This window comes from Melanostigma gelatinosum, assembly GCF_949748355.1.
Source record: "Melanostigma gelatinosum genome assembly, chromosome: 17".
Taxonomy (NCBI): domain Eukaryota; kingdom Metazoa; phylum Chordata; class Actinopteri; order Perciformes; family Zoarcidae; genus Melanostigma; species Melanostigma gelatinosum.
Genome location: NC_136650.1, coordinates 7,532,339 through 7,552,340, shown reverse-complemented (window position 1 = coordinate 7,552,340; position 20,002 = coordinate 7,532,339). Strand labels below are relative to the sequence as shown.

General features: G+C 40.1%; 2 protein-coding genes across 2 annotated transcripts; both read left to right on the top strand.

The window, feature by feature from the left end:
• The first annotated feature begins 326 nt into the window (after positions 1-326).
• LOC306791831 (sialidase-1-like) lies at positions 327-8,445 on the top strand. Its single transcript, XM_079288727.1, has 7 exons — positions 327-552; positions 1,438-1,627; positions 2,903-3,165; positions 4,996-5,178; positions 5,764-5,983; positions 6,962-7,198; positions 7,309-8,445. The coding sequence occupies exons 1-6, from the start codon at positions 472-474 to the stop codon at positions 7,180-7,182; spliced, it is 1,158 nt and encodes a 385-aa protein (XP_079144853.1). The 5' UTR covers positions 327-471; the 3' UTR covers positions 7,183-7,198; positions 7,309-8,445.
• Positions 8,446-9,363: 918 nt separating this feature from the next.
• neu1 (neuraminidase 1) lies at positions 9,364-18,884 on the top strand. Its single transcript, XM_079288728.1, has 7 exons — positions 9,364-9,536; positions 10,376-10,565; positions 12,857-13,119; positions 13,651-13,833; positions 16,800-17,019; positions 17,393-17,629; positions 17,740-18,884. The coding sequence occupies exons 1-6, from the start codon at positions 9,456-9,458 to the stop codon at positions 17,611-17,613; spliced, it is 1,158 nt and encodes a 385-aa protein (XP_079144854.1). The 5' UTR covers positions 9,364-9,455; the 3' UTR covers positions 17,614-17,629; positions 17,740-18,884.
• Positions 18,885-20,002: the final 1,118 nt, after the last annotated feature.

Sequence of the window (20,002 nt, the reverse complement as noted above, 5' to 3'; positions counted from 1 at the left end):
AAACCAGAAATTGTGTCAAAGAAATGTGAATCACATACATATTATACATACATATTATACTATACATATATAGTGTTATGACACTGCAATTGAATGCGATTTCATATTGGAGTCTGTCTGTCTGTCTGAACTCCACTCTACTCGGATTTGGATAGCCTATCTTATTCCAGAATCGCCATGTATTACCAGCCTTGTACATGGGTTACAGTTCATTGTTTTCATGCAGGAAGGACATTGTGATCCGTACTGTAGAATGTCGAATGTTTCAAATGTGACCGCCCTCCTTGGTCACATGACTTACTAGCTATATGCCGTGGTATCGAGCTGAGGGGAGCATTTCCGCCTTTACCTCTGTCCGTTTTTAGTTTTATGGATTTATTTCGAATCTCATCATCTGTAGCTACTCTGTGTAATAACTGATATTATTTCTCAGTCGGAATAAAGAAGAAGTTCTCAGGACGTGAATCAGTCATGGAGACAGGAAGCCGACTTGCTGCACTGTCGCTACTGCTCTTCCTGTTGTCTTCCTGTGTTTGTATCAGCCCTGAACAGGTACAGTAAACAAAGTTTCATAGAAATACGTAACAACACAATCTAGTTTCCGTGTTGTTGGTACACGAGTTGTAGAAGCTGTCAAAAGTGTTGATTCAGCATTGATTTGAGTGACGTGTCCAGTCTCGGCATGCATTCATTTTTTATAGTGAGTGGAGGAATACGTATTACAATTTAAAAGTAGTGATTGTAGTGACGGCACTATGAAATCCCGAGTTACAAATAACATATATGCTGTTAAAATTTAAGTTAAAACAGGCAACTCAGCACAATATTTTCAAAATAAAAGTCTGCGTTGTATCAGTCAGTGTTATACAACTACTCTACTGCACTATTATTATTGATGGATAACACGTAACCAGTACGTTAATGTTATAACTGATCTAGCTAATTTAAAAGCTTTATATACCTTTGGGTAGTTATGATTATAAAAGCATGATTTATGTTTCACATGCAATTCACTTGTGGATTCAAGACTCATTTTCAGAAATGGATGAATGGAGATGGAAGCATTGCATTTTAAATACTGATCTCGTTTTGTTTGTGAAACATTGATCTGTAGCAGTCAAATGAATGTAGTGGAATACAAAGTACAATATTTTAGGTATAGTGGAGTAAAGTAGGTTAAAATGAAAATCCTCAAGTAGAGTACCACAAAGTGGAAGCCTATACTGTCCACAGTAATGGGAGGGAGGAGCTCTTCCAGTCTTGCAGCTTGAAATAGATGAGTGAAAGGAACGCTTCCTGAATTTCAAGTGTGATCACCTGCTGGTGTCACCTGACTGTGTTGCTCACAGATGCTCACAGACTCACAGATGTTTTAACTCTTTCACCTTTTACTCAGCCTCTCTTCCTTTTCTTGTCTCGCCTTTCTTTGCCGTCCAGATTGAACCTCTGCTGTATGACGAGCAGCTGTTGTGGGTGAGCGGAGTCATGGGGGAGGTGGACACCTACAGGATCCCCCTGCTCACCTTCACCCCAAAGGGAAGCCTGCTGGCTTTCACAGAGGCCAGGAAGTCATCATCAGGCGACATGGGAGCAAAGTTCATCGCAATGCGGCGGTCCATGGACAAAGGCAAGGACAACAATGACAGTCATAGCATCAGAAATTGTCCGAAATATAAATATACACTAACAGTAGTTATAAGTATACAGGGAATACATAACAGTGACAAAGGGAGCGAAAAGTACAAAATAATGTATAACAATCACTTACCTTTTCTGTAATTTCCTGGTTAATTTGGTGACAAATAAAGTCAGTCAGTCCGAACTTTAACCGTCTTATTACTTTCTGAAACTTAATCAATAAACCGTGTTTTCATTCGTTACATAAGTTTATTTATGTCAAATTTATCAGAAAACATTACACACAAGGTCATGTTCTGCTTTTTTTCTACAGCCCTACTCATTGCAACACAGACCTGATTCCACAAAATAAGGTTAAAGTTGAAAGTATAAAAACACACAAAAACATAAAAGCATCAAGACAAAAACAAAGATATTTACATTTACGCTTTTGTCCAAACTGATTATTTGTATGAAATGAATGGACGCATTGTTTTAGAGGCATTTCTGAAAAGGATTTTACAAGTGTACACATTTGAATCAGCATTTTGTGACACAAAAAGTAATACAACTGTCACGGTGGGGCAAAAAGACAACTGGGTATGATCCCAAATGCAGGTAGACACAGAAGGATGATAAATGGTGATTTTAATGAAGAAATATCCAAAACAAAAACATACTTCCTAAGAATAAGTAACTGAAAATCCAACAGGCAAAACATCAGGCACCATGACCAGGTAAACGGACATGTGCACAACGACACTTAACAGGAACACAGCAGACGAACCGAATCAGAGACGAGGGAACACAGGGTTTAAATACACTGGGCAGGTGTAGGTGATTAGACACAGGTGGATTCAATCAGGGGCGGGCAGACAATTACAGTGGAGGGAAAACATACAAAGGCAGGAAGTGACACGAACATGGGACACAAGAGGCAGGGACTTCAAAATAAAACAGGAAACAAACTTAACCGAAACCAAGATCGTGACAACAACTGCTTGAGGATACACACTTTGTATATATATATATATATATGCATTGATTGTGGTCAATTAAATGGCTTGAAGCACTACCTTACTGCAAAGTGTGCAAGAGAGCAGGAATATAAAGAGACTAAAACCAAATTTGAGGATGAAAACTTGAAAGAAACGGATGTTGGGATGTTTTATAGGAAGGTTGAACAACCAAAATACTTAAAGGAATGTATTTTTCTTTTAGAATAAGTAGCAAACATATACAATTTGGTGTAAAAGGAGTCTTGATTTATGTCTGAATCCTCTAGGAGCCACCTGGTCCCCGACCTCCTTCATAGTCGATGATGGAGAGAAACCGGATGGCCTGAACCTGGGCTCCGTGGTGGTGGACGAGGAAGTGGGCTCTGTGATTCTGGTCTACGACATCTGCTTCTACCACCATAAATGCAACCCGTCCAGCACTATGATGGTGGAGAGCCGGGACGACGGCCTCAGCTGGAGCCAGCCCAGAAACCTGTCGGTCCAGCTCGGAGTGAAGAGCTTTATTCCCGGGCCGGGCTTCGGCATCCAGGTGAGACAGGACGATACGGTATGATGTGGAAAGCTGCTGCTGAGCTGCTTCCTAATTGTAAAGTGAGATCAAATGTAAGCTAAATGACCTCTGTGCTGCTTTAATGTCCCATATTGTGATTATAAGCTATTGACAGGGTGAGTCATTCATGTACAGGTGGAGAGATTTTAAAGGCAGAAATCTCTGTGGTGTTGGAGAAACACAAAAACCTTATCTGCTCCCTACAGGAATATTATGATCTCAGTTCATACAGCTTCGTCACAACTAAGTATTACAATTATGCTATAGACATGCGTTGGACATAATTTAGTGTTTGAATTTGACTGATCCAGTCATTTAATTTAAATTGTTTATTGGATAATACATTGAATATTGAAAGTCTGAAGTAACTTAATCACGATGAGTAAATCTGACACAAACTAAGGTGTGTCTTTTTGCTTTTAATGTCAGCATTCATCAGCCGTAGAAGAAACCAGATTTGGCAGTTCTTTGAGGCCACAAGACCAAATAATCTGCAGCTACAGTGTATTGTTGGCACATTCTTTATAGAACAACTATCCACAAAGAGGAACAGCAGTCACAAGTTAAAACCAACAAAAAAACAGTTTGCACTCTGCTACACTGGAAGTAGAGTGCTGACAAATACTTTCAAGCTTTTTATTTTTGGCCACTTTTAAAAAAAGCACGTTGAATGTATAAACTGACAGCAGTGCATTTGACATTGTTGCCGCAACAGAATCATTATATAATTGGAGGGTGTTTTATTGTGATTGTGCAAACTAATGGCTTATCCTTCTCCATAGTCTGAGTTGAGCATCTGAATAGCTCAGGATGTGGATAATTATTATGGTTTTGTTTCACAATATATTGATGTCTTTGTAGCATTACACATTACTTTGAACACATTTTAAGAATGATGTATTATCTTTTTCTAGAGCCAATTTCCATTATTTCTGTCATGGGGTGTGGTGGTGGAACCCAAACGCAGACACAGACCAGGGAGTAAGAGAGTGTATCAGGGTTTTATTCCGGGAGGACACAAAGGGAAAGATGTAATGGAGCAGCGGGGAACCAAGGACGAGAGGGCGAGGGTGGGAAACCGGGCAGAACAAGGCAGGGCAGGCAGACTGGGGAGCCGGGAGGATGATCCAAACTGCACGCACAGAAAGACAAGGTACGTACAACAGAAACCAGTTGGATGAACTCAGAATCTAATAATACTGAGCGGCTGAGAACAAACAAGATACCACGGAGGTTGTAACAACGATCTGGCGAAGAGCGGATGTGAAACCCGGGTAGATAAACTGTCGAGTAGATAAGTTGATGGAAGGCAGCTGGGTTGACTTGGGCAGGTAAGGTGAATGAATCTCAATCAGGAGGGAGCCGGGAGGAGACCAGGTTGGAGACACGCCCATGCCACTCCCACACACACACAGGAAACAGTGGAAACAGGAGGCACGGCCTGGCTTTAGCAATTTCTTATTTTTCTTTAATTTTGATCGTGTGAAGTAACCCTGTGTTTTTATTTTTAGATCCCATACTATATTGTGTTCATGTTATACTGTTTTATTTCATCATACACTATATTACATTTCTATATACAGAAAAACACGAAGAGTCATTATTTAATCATGTGTATTATTCTAGAGTACGCTGTTTCCATATACTGTATCTGTCTGACAGTGTGTCACTCTTACCTTTTAATTTCCCCTCTGAGAACCAGTAAAAAGTTATCTTAAATCATTTTCAGAGTTATATGTAGTTTGTGTTTAAGAATCAAGTCAGCACCTTTGTTTATAGTTTGACACAGTTTGTGTATTTGCACTACAGAAGCGCTACAACCCAGCTAAGGGGAGGTTGGTGGTGTGTGGTCATGGGACATTGAACGCAAACGGAGTTTTCTGCATCCTGAGTGACGACCACGGACGGAACTGGTACAACGGCGGCGTGCTGAAAAGCATCCCTTACAACCAGCAGAAGAGGGCACAGGACTTCGACCCCGACGAGTGCCAGGTACGCCTGCTGCTTGTGGATCGCGCCATGCTGGTCTCCTTTGACAGCTCACTGTCTAACCCCTATGGTTCAGCCTAAATGCTCTTATCAACCCAGTTTCCGGTCGAGATGTTATGAATATATATAATCATATGATCAACCTACTGAACACTGCCTCTCCAGTAGGCTACCAAACAGCAGACAAAGTTAGCATCTAGTTGTTGAAGAAAGTCAGATTTTAAGCAGTTAAAAGAGGAAACAAAACAAAGCTAAAAGAAGATGGATGATCAGACTTCAATTTTACAGGAATACGACTCTGAGTGCTGATGTTGCATTGTTTCTGCTGCATGTGTGTCATGTGAACAACTTTTAACAGCTCCGTTTATCGGTCAGCTTGCTGTGGAGTTCTTCTGTCCTCTGGTGGCCAAAAGAAACACAGCTGTTAACTGTATGTTTTAAAACACCTGGCACTTATCTTAACCATTGTGTGATGTCTTCACTGCAGCGATAACAAGTTGTCATGATGAATCAAATACCAGTCAATGACTGTTTGAACAACAGAGCATTTCATCCCTGTCAAGCGTAACCCTCTCTGCTCCCCTGCAGCCGGTGGAGATGACGGACGGCAGCATCGTCATCAACGTGCGGAACCAGAACAGCTACCACTGTAGGTGTCGCATAGTGGTACGCAGCCTTGACGGCGGATTGACCCTGCCCGTTGAAAATACGTTCTTTGACTACGAGCTTGTGGATTCTGCAGTAGCAGCCGGAGCTCTGGTGAAAGAGGGAGTGCTCTACTTCACCAACCCCTCCAATGAGCACAGCAGTAAGAGCCGCTGACACTAACAGTCATACTCTCTTCTTCTTCCTGCCTAACCTGTGTCACTGGGGCTCAGTGGTGGAAGTTCAAGTAGCGAGGCCATTCTGTCAACATGCTCTGTTACAAATAAAAGTCCCTCCATCAAAAGTTAAAAAAATTACTGACAGCAAGATGTGGTTCATTTATCAGAAATAAACTTTTTGGGTGGAAGGACCCCTTTCAGACGGTATTATTATCATAGATATACTCTTATTGGAATATTATTACAGACATTAATGCAGCATTTTATTAATTTCATTAATATGCCTCCTCGCAGACGATAGAAATGGCTGGAGGCATTATGTTTTCGGGTTGTCCGTCCCTCCGCCTGTACCATAACGCGATACCTCTGGAATTTCATCAAATTTGACTGAAACGTCCACCTGGAATCAAGGATGAACTGATTAGACGTTGGTGGTCAAACGGCACTATGACCTGATAAAACACGTTTTTGGCCATAAATCAAGAATTCATATACTAATTATGACAATTTGTCAGATAAAATGATGACGCGATGACATTTTGGACAGACATGGATGTAAACAGAGACTTGAGATGTTGGCAGAGGCATTCAACCATGAAGCACTAGTTCTAGTTTGTATATGCAGTCTGGTTCTGTAATACATAACGCATGATATATCGTGACTTTATCATGTGGTTTTTTTATGATGAATATGTAAAGTAACTTGTAACTATAGCTATCAAATAAATGTAATGGATATTTGCCTCTGTAATAAAGTGGAGTGGAAGTACATAGTAACTTAGGAAGGAAATACTCAACCTCAAAGTACCTGAAGTACCGTAGGAAATTTACTAAGTTACTTTCCACCACTGCTGCTGCTGCTTTCCTGCACGGCAAAACAATCAGTGTACTTCAGGTCCTTGTAAAGAAAAAGATCAATATCATTATTACATCATACTGACGTCTTGCCTCATCCCCCTCAGGAGTTAACATGACGTTACGCTGGTCGCTGACTGATGGTAACTCTTGGGTGAACAAAGCTGCTCAGATATGGGCGGGTCCCAGCGGCTACTCCTGCATGACATCACTGAACAGCGGCTCTCCGGAGGACCGGAAGTTCATCTTTGTCATCTACGAGAAGGGACACAAGAACTATTGTGAGACCGTCTCGTTCGCTAAGATCCACCTGTATGGTGGCCGGTAGAGCATGTGGAAGGAAGGTAAGCAGATGAGCATCAGTTCATTAACATCAACAGGTACGATGCAGGAAAAGTCATTGCTGTTAGTCTGGCTCCTGTTTTTATTTTTACTCCTTGTGTTTGTCTCCCAGATTCCAGATATGTTGGAGCGAAAGGGAAACAGGAAGCTGTTCTTTACTCCATGAAATTCTCAGGAAGAAAACACTCATGATATTTAGAGTGGGAAAATGGAAAGCTCAGAACAACGAATGAACAGTTGTGTTGGGGCTGTGGTGATCTTAAAATCCAATTTTAATAATAATGATACATTTTATTTATGTGGCACTTTTCAAACATTAAAATCACCATAAAAAAGCTAAACACTAAAAACATAGAACACACATTTGTCACACATTAAAAGCAGTTCTGTAAAGGTGGGTTTTGATTTGTGATTTGAATTTGGAAAGTGCAGTCTCGAGAATTTTCTCCTTATTTTATCTTTTCTTTTCTCTACAATTACCACATTTGATTAAGGCACAAGTCACATGTCCATTTTTCTGTTTCTGGATATGTTGCCAAGTGTGTGTTTTTGCTAAAATCTTTGCACATTCACAATATTTTGTGAGTTTCCTGTTCTTACACAAATGATATGAACCAGCAAGGGACTTAAATCATGCTGTTTCGTGACATCAACACCTCATACAGTACGATAATACCACACTGAAGTATCACATCACAGTCTTCCACGACGAAGAAAAATAATGACTTTCAGTAGTTCACCTCACAAACAGATTCACTGTATGTTTGATGCTGGTGTGAAATTATTCCTATTTTCTCAGATAATATAGTTTCATACTGAAGTAGGCTGCTTTAAAATGTTTTCTGGGTCTGTGCTTGTAATTATAAGTATTGCTTTTATGAAGAGGTGAGTGTGCATTGAAAATATGCAGACCAAAATTGGTTCTGCCGTTTTAAAACCAGAAATTGTGTAAACAAATGTGAATCATCTGTTGTTATGACACCTGGTCCTCCAGGTTTCGGGGTTGGGCTCAGTGTTAACGGCTCTGTCCTGTACAAAAAGTATCAAAAACAACCAGACGTGATGGGTTTCGCCCAGGACGGACGGGAGTGGAAGACTTTTGTTGCTGCCCTACATGCCCGGGGTCATAAAGGGCAATGATGATGAACACCAATGTTAGAGGTCCTAAACAGCTTCCATCTGACGAAGTTATCCAGTCGCTGTTGACGGCTCTTTAGGAGACAATTGAGTCCAGTATTACAATTTTTTTCTTCCTTTTCATTTATTTTTGATTAAAAAAAAGTAAAGGAGTGCAATAAGCCGAACGCCTTCTTTATCTGGTACTACTCATTATTTGGTGCGATCTACTGCAAAGACCGTATGTGTTCGTCGAAGGATAGATGTGGATCAATGGCGTCATTCAAGGGATACTAATTCATACACGTGTGTTTCCCGTACCACACTGCACCATAATAATGTATACTGTACAAGACGTTATACTGCAACACTGGATGGTGTAGTTTTGGGAAAATTACATCGCTGGATAATAGTATGTAGTACGGTACTACTTTGGTAATCAAAGAACACCACCATAAAATTCAACGCATAGATCAAATGAAATTAGTACTTTTTTTTTTCAAATCTTCTGACAGCATTTATCTTCCAATTATCTGATATTCCACCTCAGCGGAAAGAAATGTCGAAGACATGAAGTATGTGGTTCATTAGATGTGAAATTACATCGCAAGGTATCTTATTTTATTCGTGAATATTTATGTACATTAATATTTTTAATTAATTTGTAACAAAAAACATTCAACCATCATTCAGCAGCTGCATAGGCACAATGATGTGCATACAAACAGAATTCATATGAAACAGCAAATAAAAAAATATCATTAAAAAAATATTTATATACTGTGTGTATATGTATATATATACACACATACATAATCTATATATATATATATATATATATATATATATATATATATATATATATATATAAAAGATTAATACAATTTTGAGTATTAATGATTTCATCTTTTATTTTGGTGCATGGCTAAAAATAAGGGACAGTCATGTGACCGCCCTCCTTGGTCACATGACTTACTAGTTATATGCCGTGCTAACTCGAGCTGAGGGGAGCATTTACGCTTCACTTCTGTCCGTTTTTAGTTTTGTGGATTTATTTTGAAAGTCATCTTCTGTACTGTGTGTAATAACTGATATTATTTCTCAGTCGGAATAAAGAAGAAGTTCTCAGGACGTGAATCAGTCATGGAGACAGGAAGCCGACTTGCTGAACTGTCGCTACTGCTCTTCCTGTTGTCTTCCTGTGTTTGTATCAGCCCTGAACAGGTACAGTAAACCAAGTATCATAGAAATACGTAACAACACAATCTAGTTTCCGTGTTGTTGGTACACGAGTTGTAGAAGCTGTCAAAAGTGTTGATTCAGCATTGATTTGAGTGACGTGTCCAGTCTCGGCATGCATCATTATAGTGAGTGGAGGAATACATTCAAATGTAATAGTAGTGATTGTAGTGACAACACCATGAAATACTGAGCAACGAGTAAAAGCTTTGCTTTTAGAATTGAAGTTAAAACTCAAAATAAAAGTCTGCGTTGTATCAGTCAGTGTTATACAACTACTCTACTGCACTATTATTATTGATGCATAACACGTAACCAGTACGTTAATGTTATAACTGATCTAACTAATTTAAAAGCTTTATATACCTTTGGGTAGTCATGATTATAAAAGCATGATTTATGTTTCACATGCAATTCACTTGTGGATTCAAGACTCATTTTCAGAAATGGATGAATGGAGATGGAAGCATTGCATTTTAAATACTGATCTCGTTTTGTTTGTGAAACATTGATCTGTAGCAGTCAAATGAATGTAGTGGAATACAAAGTACAATATTTTAGGTATAGTGGAGTAAAGTAGGTTAAAATGAAAATACTCAAGTAGAGTACCACAAAGTGGAAGCCTATACTGTCCACAGTAATGGGAGGGAGGAGCTCTTGCAGTCTTGCAGCTTGAAATAGATGAGTGAAAGGAACGCTTCCTGAATTTCAAGTGTGATCACCTGCTGGTGTCACCTGACTGTGTTGCTCACAGATGTTTTAACTCTTTCACCTTTTACTCAGCCTCTCTTCCTTTTCTTGTCTCGCCTTTCTTTGCCGTCCAGATTGAACCTCTGCTGTATGACGAGCAGCTGTTGTGGGTGAGCGGAGTCATGGGGGAGGTGGACACCTACAGGATCCCCCTGCTCACCTTCACCCCAAAGGGAAGCCTGCTGGCTTTCACAGAGGCCAGGAAGTCATCATCAGGCGACATGGGAGCAAAGTTCATCGCAATGCGGCGGTCCATGGACAAAGGCAAGGACAACAATGACAGTCATAGCATCAGAAATAGTCCGAAATATATATAAATAAATATATATATAAATATATAAATAAATATATATATATATATATATATATATATAAATATATAAATATATATATATATATAAATATATATATATATATATATATATATATATATATATATATATATATATATATATATATATATATATAAACATACACTAACAGTAGTTATACATATACAGGGAATACATAACAGTGCCAAGGGAGCGAAAAGCACAAAATAATGAATCACTTGCTAGGGGTGGGGGAAAAAATCGATACAGCATAGTATCGCGATATTGTGCGTGGCGATATTGTATCGACACACGGAAGCCAAGTATCGATATTTTATTATATAAACTATTAAAAAAAAGAATTACTAGAAAAATCAAATCAATTACTTTTTCAGTCCACTAGATGATGCTGAGTTGTTTTCTGGTGAGGTCAGCAAAGGTCCCGGGTCAGTGTGATCGGTAGGAAGTTGGTCAAAACAAAGACATCTGGCCTCACTACGGGGTTAAATCTGCCAACAGTAGCCGACTCATGGGGAGAGTGCAGCGCATAACTGTCTCTCTGCCCTTGACGTCCACGCGTCACAAGTTATACAGAGTTATATAACTCTTATATCCTACTTATATAAGCTATAGTTCATATACTGAGTCCACACGTTTGCATTTAGTTCAGTTGGACGATGTAGTAATACAAACAGTTCAGTTTGTCAGGTTCATGCAACATTTATGACATGCAGTCTCGTGTTGGTCAGTCCGTCTGCTTGACAATCATATTCTGCTGCAATAAAATGATTGAAGTGAGATGAACAGACTGAAAACTATCTTATTAGATAAAACATGTTGACAGTTTTCCTTTGGGGACATAATTTGAAGTTGAGAAAAGTAATATATCGCAATATAGGCCTATGTTATCGCAATACTCAGAACATCGCAGTATCGCGATAATATGGTATCGTGACCCAAGTATCGTATCGCGGGATCGCTGGTGATTCCCACGCCTATCACTTACCCGTTCTGTAATTTCCTGGTTTATTTTGTGACAGAGCATCAAACAGGACAAAAAAAAGCCTCCAAGCCCAATGTAAACTTCCAGCAGCTAAAATAAAGGAATTGTGAAGCTTCCTTAAAAGACTGCAGAGGACGAAGTTACACTACAAAATGTCTGCATTACTAAAGTTAGAGCTGGTAATCGTTTGATACACAATTTTTCAAAACTGTAGCCAATGTGATAAGTTACTTTCAGTGCAGATATAAAAACCACGCATTTTATTCAAAACTTTACTTTGAGGATTATTAACAAAAACTCCACAAATAGTTGGAATTCATTTCATTTAACTTAAGTACTTGAATGTTAACTGTTAGAATCAGTCGCAGGAGATCATTACCTAGATAAAATGCAGTCGTAAATTGTCGAAACTTAGATTTAAAAATCTGAAAATGTCAAGTAAAAATAGAATAGGACACTGTGCACAAACTGGATGCCAGCCTCTGGTACTTGACAGTTGTTGGTTCTCTGTCTTACCGACACATTCCAGGCAGTAAATATGTTCAGTATCCAGCTCTACTCATTGCAACACAGATCTGATTACACAAAATAAGGTTAAAGTGGAAAGTATAAAAACACACAAAAACATAAAAGCATCTAGACAAAAAACAAAACTGAGGAACTGAAAATCCAACAGGAAAAACGACAGGAAACATGACCAGGTAAACAGACGTGTGCACAAGGACGCTTAACAGGAACACAGCAGACGAACCGAATCAGAGCCAAGCGAACACAGGGTTTAAATACACTGGGCAGGTGTATGTGATTAGACACAGGTGGATTCAATCAGGGGCGGGCAGACAATTACAGTGGAGGGAAAACATATAAAGGCAGGAAGTGACACGAACACGGGACACAAGAGGCAGGGACTTCAAAATAAAACAGGAAACAAACTTAACCGAAACCAAGATCGTGACAACTGCTTATATCCTATATCCTATATATCCTATATATATATATGCATTGATTGAAGCACTAGCTTACTGCAAAGGGTGCAAGAGAGCAGGAATATAAAGAGACTAAAACCAAATTTGAGGATGAAAACTTGAAAGAAACGGATGTTTTATAGGAAAGTTGAATAACCAAAATACTTAAAGGAATGTATTTTTCTTTTAGAATAAGTAGCAAACATATACAATTTGGTGTAAAAGGAGTCTTGATTTATGTCTGAATCCTCTCCTGTTCCTCCCCCGTCCCTCAAGGAGCCACCTGGTCCCCGACCTCCTTCATAGTCGATGATGGAGAGACGCCGGATGGCCTGAACCTGGGCTCCGTGGTGGTGGACGAGGAAGTGGGCTCTGTGATTCTGGTCTACAGCATCTGCTTCCACCACTATAACTGCAACCCGTCCAGCACTATGATGGTGGAGAGCCGGGACGACGGCCTCAGCTGGAGCCAGCCCAGAAACCTGTCGGTCCAGCTCGGAGTGAAGAGCTTTAGTCCCGGGCCGGGCTTCGGCATCCAGGTGAGACAGGACGATACGGTATGACGTGGAAAGCTGCTGCTGAGCTGCTTCCTAATTGTAAAGTGAGATCAAATGTAAGCTAAATGACCTCTGTGCTGCTTTAATGTCCCATATTGTGATTATAAGCTATTGACAGGGTGAGTCATTCATGTACAGGTGGAGAGATTTTAAAGGCAGAAATCTCTGTGGTGTTGGAGAAACACAAAAACCTTATCTGCTCCCTACAGGAATATTATGATCTCAGTTCATACAGCTTCGTCACAACTAAGTATTACAATTATGCTATAGACATGCGTTAGACATAATTTAGTGTTTGAATTTGACTGATCCAGTCATTTAATTTAAATTGTTTTATTTGTTGTAGTATTAATATCTTGCTGACAGTGTGTCACTCTTACCTTTTAATTTCCCCTCTGAGAACCAGTAAAAAGTTATCTTAAATCATTTTCAGAGTTATATGTAGTTTGTGTTTAAGAATCAAGTCAGCACCTTTGTTTATAGTTTAACACAGTTTGTGTATTTGCACTACAGAAGCGCTACAACCCAGCTAAGAGTAGGTTGGTGGTGTGTGGTCATGGGACATTGGAGGCTAACGGAGTTTTCTGCATCCTGAGTGACGACCACGGACGGAACTGGTACAACGGCGGCGTGCTGAAAAGCATCCCTTACAACCAGCAGAAGAGGGCACAGGACTTCGACCCCGACGAGTGCCAGGTACGCCTGCTGCTTGTGGATCGCGCCATGCTGGTCTACTTTGACAGCTCACTGTAGGAATCAAGAGGTTGGCTGAAAGGGACACTTAATGTTATCCTCTAACAAATCGTCTGTTGCCGGCAATAACAACGGCAACAAAGCATTCACATGTCTTAGAATTAGCAAAGTCTCCACACAGAGTCTCAGTTATCGAGTCCAGCGGTTCCCAAACTTTTTAGGCCGCGCACCCCCTTCTACATCCCGACCGGGTTCACGCACCCCCAATCCCCCACACCTTAAAAAAAAGAAGCAACAGAGCCTATTTATAGCCGCATAGAAATCGGACCAATGAGAGAACAGTTTGCTCGCGCGTGGCGTTTGTTTACAATATTTAGTCCGCTGTTAAATGTTGCAGTGTGAACACAAACCGAACAAAGGAGCAACTGCAACATTGTATCATATTAATCCCTGAATCAGAATAACGCATATGAACTGAAGGTGTGAAAACGCCCTGAAACACTGCAACAAAGTTTCAATAACTTTCAGTGACACAAGGCTTCACTTTTAAAGAGCAATAAGGATCTGTGAGCACACACACACAGACTCAGAGGCAGATTATCACATTTAATTTACAATTAACCACACATAGAATGAGACTGCAGTTGTTTTTGGCTGTTTTGTAACTCCTCCAATTTCGATATAAAAAAAAAATGTAAGGGTCTTTTAACTTGCACTGGCATGCTTGGTGTTCAGGTGGCAACGTAAATAAGAGCTTCAGACAGCTGTTTGCCAGAACCTCACTGCACACCACGCACTGTGGCTTTGGGCAATCTGCATTGGCAATCCAAGTGAAGCCCAGACACAGATACTTTTCATCATATTTCCTCTCTTCTTTCCCAATCTGATGCTCTCTCTCTCGTTTCCTCTTTTTTTACCTTGACTCGGCGATGGGCCTATGTGCTCCCGATTTGTCTGTGCAATCCCTTCCTCCTTCCTCCGTCTCATCTTCCTCTGACTCCCGTTTGACTTCTTCTCCCGGTCTCTCCCCAACGCACCTCTCCGTTCCTCTCTCTCTCTCTCTCTCACTTTGTATTTGTATGTATTTAGGGGTCAATTCCTGCAGAAGAATAACGTTTTTATTTTTAGTTGAACAGATATTTGCATGTTGATCAGGGATGCCATGTTTACAATAGTTAATCTCCAAAATGTTGAATTTCTATGGAATTAAAAGCTCTCATTGGACGTACAAGAACAGAAAAAGGGAAAGCCATGTCACATTTCTGTGTTTTTCTGTTTTTCCAACACACCTCTAAGACTTTAAAGTCCTGAAACCAACATAAATGAAACCAAAAGTCCATATCTCACATTAACAAACACATTTTACTTGCATTTTAGATGAAAGTCCATCATGTCAACAAAGCTTGGATGATTGTATTCCCTTCTGGTTCCACACACAACTTTATTCCTGGCTGCGCATACAGACTGTTGTGTATGTTACCGTCACCGTCAAATGTTTCTCAGCAGTTTCCTCTTCTTCTCTTTCTCTCTCTCTCTCTCTCCTCTTTTATAACTGATAGCTTCAGATGTCCCACCTGACAGTTTCCCCGATTTTCAGCCAGTTTATCATATTTGCATGAATGTTGCTGAATGAATGAAGTTAGCTGTTAGCTGCACAAGCTAGGCTAGCTACGTAAAAGACAGTCTGGCGGCAGGAGCTGACGTGCATTTATTTATTAAATTGTACGTTTTTAAATTGAAATTTAAATCTTACAAGGGGATTTTTATAATTCATGTAACCGAGCGTCTTGGGTTCGTGTATAAGGGCACTTATCATACAGTAGTAACTGGAGTCGGGAGATTAGACATCTTGTATCAGCCCACGGCTACTCTCTTTATTATTGATTTCTCCTTTGGCCAGAGGCGGGGTTGCGCCTTCGCTACGGCAACCCTCAAGGGACATATCATTGTCAACACCAGAACGACAAACACGAGACAGTCTGTTACATTCATGTTTTTATTTTGTAAAAATTATATTTAATATTAATTATTACACCATTGCACCATTTTTCCTCTCGGTCACCCCCTAGAGGCAGCTCGCGCACCCCACCACACTTTGGGAATCCCTGATCTAGTCACAAGCTCATCAGCAGCATCCTGCAAAAACATCACAGTGAATAAAACACAGAGTTAACTTTGTTTCCCTTGCTGCTGCCCCAATAGCCCGTTGCATTTTTGAGCGACCTCTCCTTTGTGTTGTATCCTCGCCCCATATTGGAGATCTACACAGCTGTAAATGCATTCATTAAAGCTCCAGCCATATATATTTGTTTGTCATAACAATGGATCAAATGTATTAATGTTATATGAAACACACCGGGAATTATCACCCAACTTTGAAGCTCTACCGACCTTTTTAGCCTGTTTTGGTTCTTTGTTTTGGTTTCATGCCTTGCAAATACACTCTATGGTTCAGCCTAAATGCTCTTATCAACCCAGTTTCCGGCAGATATTTTATGAATCTAAAAAAATATAAGATAATCATATGACTAACCTACTGAACGCTGCCTCTCCAGCACCAAACAGCAGACAAAGTTAGCATCTAGTTGTTGAAGAAAGTCAAATTTTACGCAGTTAAAAGAGGAAACAAAACAAAGCTAAAAGAAGATGGATGATCAGACTTCAATTTTACAGGAATACGACTGAGTGCTGATGTTGCATTGTTTCTGCTGCATGTGTGTCATGTGAACAACTTTTAACAGCTCCGTTTATCGGTCAGCTTGCTGTGGAGTTCTTCTGTCCTCTAGTGGCCAAAAGAAACAGCTGTTAACTGTATGTTTTAAAACACCTGGCACTTATCTTAACCATTGTGTGATGTCTTCACTGCAGCGATAACAAGTTGTCATGATGAATCAAATACCAGTCAATGACTGTTTGAACAACAGAGCATTTCATCCCTGTCAAGCGTAACCCTCTCTGCTCCCCTGCAGCCGGTGGAGATGACGGACGGCAGCATCGTCATCAACGTGCGGAACCAGAACAGCTACCACTGTAGGTGTCGCATAGTGGTACGCAGCCTTGACGGCGGATTGACCCTGCCCGTTGAAAATACGTTCTTTGACTACGAGCTTGTGGATCCTGCAGTAGCAGCCGGAGCTCTGGTGAAAGAGGGAGTGCTCTACTTCACCAACCCCTCCAATGAGCACAGCAGTAAGAGCCGCTGACACTAACAGTCATACTCTCTTCTTCTTCCTGCCTAACCTGTGTCACTGGGGCTCAGTGGTGGAAGTTAAAGTAGCGAGGCCATTCTGTCAACATGCTCTGTTACAATATGACAATTTCCCACCAATGTAGGATAAAATGATGACGCGGTGACATTTTGGACAGACACGGATGTAAACAGCAACTTGAGATGTTGGCAGAGGCATTCAACCATGAAGCACTAGTTCTAGTTTGTATATGCAGTTTGGTTCTGTAATACATAACCTGCACGCCAAAACAATCAGTGTACTTCAGGTCCTTGTAAAGAAAAAGATCAATATCATTATTACATCATACTGACGTCTTGCCTCATCCCCCTCAGGAGTTAACATGACGTTACGCTGGTCGCTGACTGATGGTAACTCTTGGGTGAACAAAGCTGCTCAGATATGGGCGGGTCCCAGCGGCTACTCCTGCATGACATCACTGAACAGCGGCTCTCCGGAGGACCGGAAGTTCATCTTTGTCATCTACGAGAAGGGACACAAGAACATTGATGAGACCGTCTCGTTCGCTAAGATCCACCTGTATGGTGGCCGGTAGAGCATGTGGAAGGAAGGTAAGCAGATGAGCATCAGTTCATTAACATCAACAGGTACGATGCAGGAAAAGTCATTGCTGTTAGTCTGGCTCCTGTTTTTATTTTTACTCCTTGTGTTTGTCTCCCAGATTCCAGATATGTTGGAGCGAAAGGGAAACAGGAAGCTGTTCTTTACTCCATGAAATTCTCAGGAAGAAAAACACTCATATTTAGAGTGGGAAAATGGAAAGCTCAGAACAACGAATGAACAGTTGTGTTGGGGCTGTGGTGATCTTAAAATACAATTTCTCCTTATTTTATATTTTCTTTTCTCTACAATTACCACACTTGAAGTCACATGTCCATTTTTCTGTTTCTGGATATGGTGCCAAGTGTGTGTTTTTGCGAAAACTCTTTGCACATTCACAATATTTTGTGAGTTTCCTGTTCTTACACAAATGATATGAGCCAGCAAGGGACTTAAAAAAATGCTGTTTCGTGACATCAACACCTCATACAGTACGATAATACCACACTAAAGTGTCACATCACAGTCTTCCACGACGAAGAAAAATAATGACTTTCAGTAGTTCACCTCACAAACAGATTCACTGTATTTTTGACGCTGGTGTGAAATTATTCCTATTTTCTCAGATAATATAGTTTCATACTGAAGTAGGCTGCTTTAAAATGTTGTATGGCTTTTGTGCTTGTAATTATAAATATTGCTTTTATTAAGCGGTGAGTGTGCATTGAATATATGCAGACCAAAATTGGTTCTGCCGTTTTAAAACCAGAAACTGTGTAAATAAATATGAATCGCCTGTTACGACACTGCAATTGAATGCGATTTCATATCGGAGTACGAGTAGTTTTAGTAAAATGATGAATTAGATGTGTGTGATTGAATGTGAGAATAAAGAGGTAAGTACATAATGTAGCCAAAGTATCCTCTCTTGCATGTGCATAATGTCTTCTAATATTTTGCCTGAACTCCACTCTAGTCAGATTTGGATAGTCTATTTTATTTCAGAATCGCCATGTATTACCAGCCTTGTACATGGGTTACAGTACATTGTTTTAATGCTGGAAGGACATTATCTGATCCGTACTATCTGTAGAATAATTAATCCTAACATGTTTTGGGGATTTGCAGTGGCATTCATAATTTAGCAACAGCAAAAAATGACACCATCAATGACCTTTTTAAAGAAAAATAATTGTCAGTGATTACATCAATGCTTCACTGACATGATATTCTTTTCATTTTACCAGTGTCTTCCCTGCTTGTTTTCTGACTGAACTTTTATTTAAACTACTTTAAAAATAAGAAATTAGTGTGCTGATTATTCCAAACGTTATCAGGATATTTATATTTATTGAAGTAAATGTAGGTACGTATGTAAGAGAAGATTTTACTTTCCTTGTTTTCAACAGTGGGTTGAAGATTCTGAGGTAATTGTACTATATAGTGTCCTAGAAATGCAGACTCAATAACGAGATGCTACTTCATTAAATTGCACCCTGAACTTTAACCTTCTTGCTGATATATATTCGCAGGGCAGAGAATTGTGGGTCAGAATAGCCAGAGAAGCACGCTGGCTTGCACACTGCAAACTCGATGACCTGCCACCTGAGAGCCCTCGGGATTCAATGGGATGTGAAATCCGACCCCTTCCTGCTTAATAAAGGCAGACTCAAGTTCACAACTGTTCCAAGATTGGAATTAACAGCTGCAGTTGTTTTTGTGAAGAAAAGCAACGTGCTCAAGATTCACCTCAATTCAGCCCCTCAACAATGGAGATTGGGTAGAGTTTCAGAAACCACTACTGACTAAAAGACGGACTCGTGAGGAGAGTTCATGTCTGCCTCGGGGACGAGAAGCTTGGGGGAAAGGAGAGCGTCTGAGGTTGAGCGACCAGTCCAGAACCTGCTCTCTCCATTATGGTCCATAATGCTTTATCCCAATAGCTTGTGAGCTCACTTAGTTTATAAAGGTTTTCCACCTTCTTACTTGTTTATGGAAGGTCATTATCAGTCATGTAAATTGTATACAGTTTCATTATTTACTTGTGATTGGTGGGAGTGTCAATGACTCTTAAAATGTTTTATTAATGAGGGGAATATTTCCTAAAAACCTTCATGTTGCTACGAAGATAACCACTAACTGCCAGCTTCTATTTTTGTAAGAGCCTTCTTATGTTTTGGTTCCTTTATTCTGAATCCCTTCTGGCGACACCGAAAGCAGATACAAACTCGTCTGAGAGTTAGGCCCAATCCCAATGCCCCCCCCCCCTTCAATGACTCAATTAAATATTTGATGAATCGATAAATAAATATCCTATGATTTCATGTGTTTTTATGTTCAAATACAAAACCTGTGGAAATTGAATATGACAGGCTGAACACTCA

Bases quoted from the DNA above. Each gene is read 5' to 3' on its own strand.
- LOC306791831 (XM_079288727.1), top strand. From the start codon at position 472: ATGGAGACAGGAAGCCGACTTGCTGCACTGTCGCTACTGCTCTTCCTG. The intron at 1,628-2,902 runs GCAAGGACAACA...TGAATCCTCTAG, and splicing joins GCGGCGGTCCATGGACAAAG to GAGCCACCTGGTCCCCGACC. The intron at 3,166-4,995 runs GTGAGACAGGAC...TTTGCACTACAG, and splicing joins GGCCGGGCTTCGGCATCCAG to AAGCGCTACAACCCAGCTAA.
- neu1 (XM_079288728.1), top strand. From the start codon at position 9,456: ATGGAGACAGGAAGCCGACTTGCTGAACTGTCGCTACTGCTCTTCCTG. The intron at 9,537-10,375 runs GTACAGTAAACC...TTTGCCGTCCAG, and splicing joins TTTGTATCAGCCCTGAACAG to ATTGAACCTCTGCTGTATGA. The intron at 13,834-16,799 runs GTACGCCTGCTG...GCTCCCCTGCAG, and splicing joins TCGACCCCGACGAGTGCCAG to CCGGTGGAGATGACGGACGG.